At 53.7% G+C, this 4,119-nt stretch overlaps 1 protein-coding gene across 1 annotated transcript in view; it reads right to left on the bottom strand.

Moving 5' to 3' along the window:
• The window catches only part of NFASC (neurofascin), a 71,240-nt gene that overhangs the window by 51,913 nt on the left and 15,208 nt on the right, over positions 1–4,119 (bottom strand). Inside the window, exons 2-4 of the mRNA XM_017727161.1 lie at positions 1,554–1,742; positions 1,222–1,239; positions 177–282 (exon numbers count right to left, since the gene is read on the bottom strand). Of these exons, the coding sequence (XP_017582650.1) occupies positions 177–282; positions 1,222–1,239; positions 1,554–1,742 (313 nt within the window). The remainder of the gene's footprint in view (positions 1–176; positions 283–1,221; positions 1,240–1,553; positions 1,743–4,119) is intronic.

The raw sequence follows: 4,119 nt of genomic DNA, 5'->3' as shown, positions 1-4,119 counted from the left end.
TCCTCATCTCCGGCACCTACTGGCATCCCTCCTGGAGCCCTGAGGGGCTGGGACGGGATGGGATGAGATGGGATGGGACGGGACGGGATGGGATGGGATGGGGAGGGAAGGTGGCACAGCTGGAGAGGCTCCAGAGCTCTGGGGGATGCTGGGAGGAGGGCTGGGAATGCACTCACGTGGGAACGGGATTGCCTTTGGCTTCACATTCGATGAAGATGTTATCCCTGGGATCCACGATGTAATCCTTGATGGATTGCTTGGTGATTGTGGGGGGCTGGGGCACTGCAAGGGAAGGGAATCCCGTGAGGAACCGGGGGAGATCCTTCTGTGCCATCCCGCAGCAACTCCTGCTGGGATCTTAGCTCCTTCCCCCGGCTGGGTGTGCGATTTGGGGTTTGAATCCTGAGGAAATTCCCATGAATTCCCTGAATTCATCAGCTCTCGGAGCATCGCAGTGTCCAGACTCTCTTTAAGTACCAAAAAACCCCAATTCCCTCTCCGTATCTTGGTGTCATTAGGGAATGTCCCAGTTCCATCCTCCTGCTCCCGCAGGGTGAATCCAGTGGGAATTCATCCTGGATCTGCAGCTCAGAAGGGGCTGGGCCAGGGATCCCGAGACATTCCTGGTGCAAGGAAGAGACTCCAACCCCCCAAGATGGCCCCAAAGGAGCTCAGACCTGGAATTTAGGAGAATGGGGATGGGAAAAGGGACACAGGAACCCCGTGGCTGGAACAGGACCTGGTATTTAGGGATGCAGGGATGGGAAAGGGAACACAGGAGCCCCGTGGCTGGAACAGGATCCAGCCCTGATCTCCAAACTGCAGATCCCAGCCCCTGGGATGAAGATCCGAGGCTGTTTCCTCAACCCCTGAGATCCAGGGATGCTCCCAACACATCAGGACGTGGGGCTGAGCCTGGCACAGGTGCCAGAAGGGGAATCCTGCCTTTCTCCAAACCCAATTCCCTGCAGGAACAACTTTTCCATGGCAAACACAGCCCAGACCGTACTCCAGGGACAGCACAGACAGTCAGGAGCTCTTCCCGAGCTGCTCCAGCCTTTCCAGGCCCTTCCCAACCTGGATGTGTGAGAGAAGTGGCTCGAAAGGGGCTCAAAAATGTCCCCCAAGCGCCACCAGTGCCACCACCAGACCCTGCTCAGGGACCCCTCGTGCAGATTCGGGGACAAGGACACGGCCACTCGGAGGGCAGGGAGCACTTACATTCACTCTGGATATTTGCTGTTATTCCCAAAGGCAAAGCGTAGAGGAGAAAAGACAGGAGGTTAATTCAGGAGCAATCCCATTCCCAGCACGGCCATAAAACAAATCCAGGGAGTTTTTGCCAGGCCTTGCAAATCCTACACAAAAACCCTTTTCCTTCCAAATGTGGAGGAGAAAACCCAACAGCGGAGAGGAAAACCCAACGGTGGAGAGGAAAACTCAGCCATGGAACAGAAAATCGACCTGGGCTGTTCCCACCTTCATCCCACCTCCTCCCCATTCCAGTGGGGAATTTTTGGAGAGGAACTGGGGAGGATAAATCCCAAACTCACAATGCAGGGGGACCTCGATGGCACTGACGAGGTGCTGGAGGCAGAGGGCGAAGGCGATTCCGGCGCAGGTGACCTGGGCTCTCCTCGGGATCATCTTGGAGCTTCCCTGGGTGGCCTCAGGACCTTGGGATGTACCTTGGGGTGACCTTGGAATGTCCCCTGTGGTGGCACAGCCAGAGGGATCCTCAGCTGGAAAAAAATAACAAAACCAAACCCCAAAGTCACATTACTGAGCCAATCCTGGCGTATTCCCTTCGGAAACTTTGGGAACGTGGCGTTTCCGCCCCAAAAATGTTTGTGTGGGGTGGGAATCGGGCCAGGAATGATGTCCAGACTTTGGGGAACACGGAACAGCTCTCCTGAGCCTCAGATTGTCCCACTGGAAGGATTTATGGGGTTGTTTGGGCTCTGATCCTGGAGAGAGTGCCCAGGGACCAAGGGAAAATTCCAGGAGCAGTGGGATACAAATGGAGCCCGTGGGATCGAATAAAAAAACGGATTTGCCATTTAAAACATTAATAATAATTTTTTTTTATGCATAAGAAATACTGAGGAATATTCAATCCCTCAGGGCACTGGGATGAGCTCAGGGGTCTGGAGTCCCTCATGTCCCAAAAAACCTGGCATTGATCCAGCAGAATTCTAGGACTGGAATCTTTCCCAACCGGTCTCCAAATAATCCCATTCCCAGCCAGGATCCAGCTGTTTCCCTGCCAGATGTGCCGCACTCCCAGCAGACCCATACAACTTCCCGGGATCCCATTTTCCATCCGGACGCCTTTTATCCCTCTGGTAACAAACGCAAATCCCGAAACGGCAAAAAGGAGGATCCTTCATCCCAATTTTTACCCCCTGGGTGTGAGGCAGTGGGGGTTTATAAAGGGTCCAAATAGGAGCAGTTTGGGTCTGAAAAGTGAGGAATTTGTTGTTTTCCTTGGATTTGGGGGTGAGGAATGGCTGAGAAGGAAGGAAGAATTTCCTGGCACAGATTCCTGGGGGATATTTGGAAATACAGGAATATAAAAGGGCTGAGCTCAAACTCTAACGGCAAATCAGGGAATCCTGGAATGGTTTGGGTTGGGAAGTGAATTTAAAGCTCATCCCAAGGGCAGGGACATTTCCCAATATCCCAGGTTGCTCCAGCCTGGCCTTGGACGCTTCCAGGGATCCAGGGGCAGCCACAGCTTCTCCCTACAAATCCCTGTAGGGCCAATCCCCACTGCAATGGGAATGCAAAAATCCAGGAATATCAGGAAGAAATTAAATGCCAGACAACTTTTGAGCTCTAAAAGTGACACAGAATCCCCAGACTGAACCCATGGGTGGAATCCTGCGGGAACGATCCAGGATGATCCATAGGATTGCACGGAGCAGCGCTGACCGGGAGCAAGGAAAAGCACACAGGGAATTCATCCCCTGGAAAATACCAGGCTCCTCCAGGCTCCTCCAGGCTCCTCCAGGGCCCCTTTGTCCAGAGCAGATGTGGGCAGCGGGAACAATCCCTGGGAACAATTCCTGTGCGTGTAGGTGGGTCCTGGAGAACACAGCCCCTCTTTGTCCCGGCTCTCCCGGGGTGACGCAGGGACTCCCCCGGGAAGAGGGGCGGCCCCTGCCACAGTGAGGGAGGGATTGGGTTTAATCATCTCGTTAGGACCAGCAGGATGCTCCCAGCAGCAGTTGGACTTTCATCCCAACTTATCCCGATTTATCCTGATTTACAGCTGCAGGAGGAGCAGTAAAACTTCGGGAATTGCTGTTCCCAGGGAACATTCCGGCAGCTCCCTTTTATTGCTCAATTAAAGCTGATGGAGGAGCACCGAGCGACTTTGCTGCCAGGAGAAAATCCTGTTGGGTTGGGATAACGGGAATCAGGGATTTTAAAAGCACCCATGGATGTGATTCCCACTGTTTGGAGCCAGGCTGGGAGAGCTGGGAATGTTCAGCTGGAGAAGGGAAGGATCCAGGGAGAGCTCAGAGCCTAAAGGGGTTCCAGGAGAGCTGGAGAGGGATTTGGGATAAGGGATGGAGGGACAGGACACAGGAAATGGCTTCACCCTGGAAAAGTGGAGATTTAGATGGGATATTGGGAAGGAATTTCTCCCTGGGAGGGTGGGGAGGGGCTGGGATGGAATTCCTGGAGAATCCATGGCTGCCCCATCCCTGGAAGCATCCAAGGCTGGGTTGGAGCAGCCTGGGATAGTGGAAGGTGTGGGAGGTGGAATGGGATGGGCTTTAAGCTCCCTTCATCCCAAACCATCCCAGAATTCCACGGAATGTTGCATCCCTACAACACCCATAAGAAACCATCCCAAGTAAATGTTGGGACTTATGGCCCGAAAATCCATGGAAAGAAGGAAGGGAACGATCACAAAGGCAGGACAGGATCATCTGGCATTCCAAATGGAATTCCAAATTCCAAAGGGGTGGACCTGCCTTTTTCCTGGGAGCGGGGGGAGCATTCCCAGCTTTCCTCCGCCCGGAGGAGAGAGCAGCACTTCGTTCCCATTCCCATTTCCGACCTCAGCTCCAGCCTTCACAATTGTTCTGGGAAACATTTCCCAGAAAC

This window comes from Corvus brachyrhynchos, unplaced genomic scaffold (genome assembly GCF_000691975.1).
Source record: "Corvus brachyrhynchos isolate BGI_N302 unplaced genomic scaffold, ASM69197v1 scaffold72, whole genome shotgun sequence".
In the NCBI taxonomy this organism is placed as follows: Eukaryota; Metazoa; Chordata; class Aves; order Passeriformes; family Corvidae; genus Corvus; species Corvus brachyrhynchos.
The sequence above is the reverse complement of the archived record's forward strand: the minus strand, read 5'-3'. Positions and strand labels throughout refer to the sequence as shown.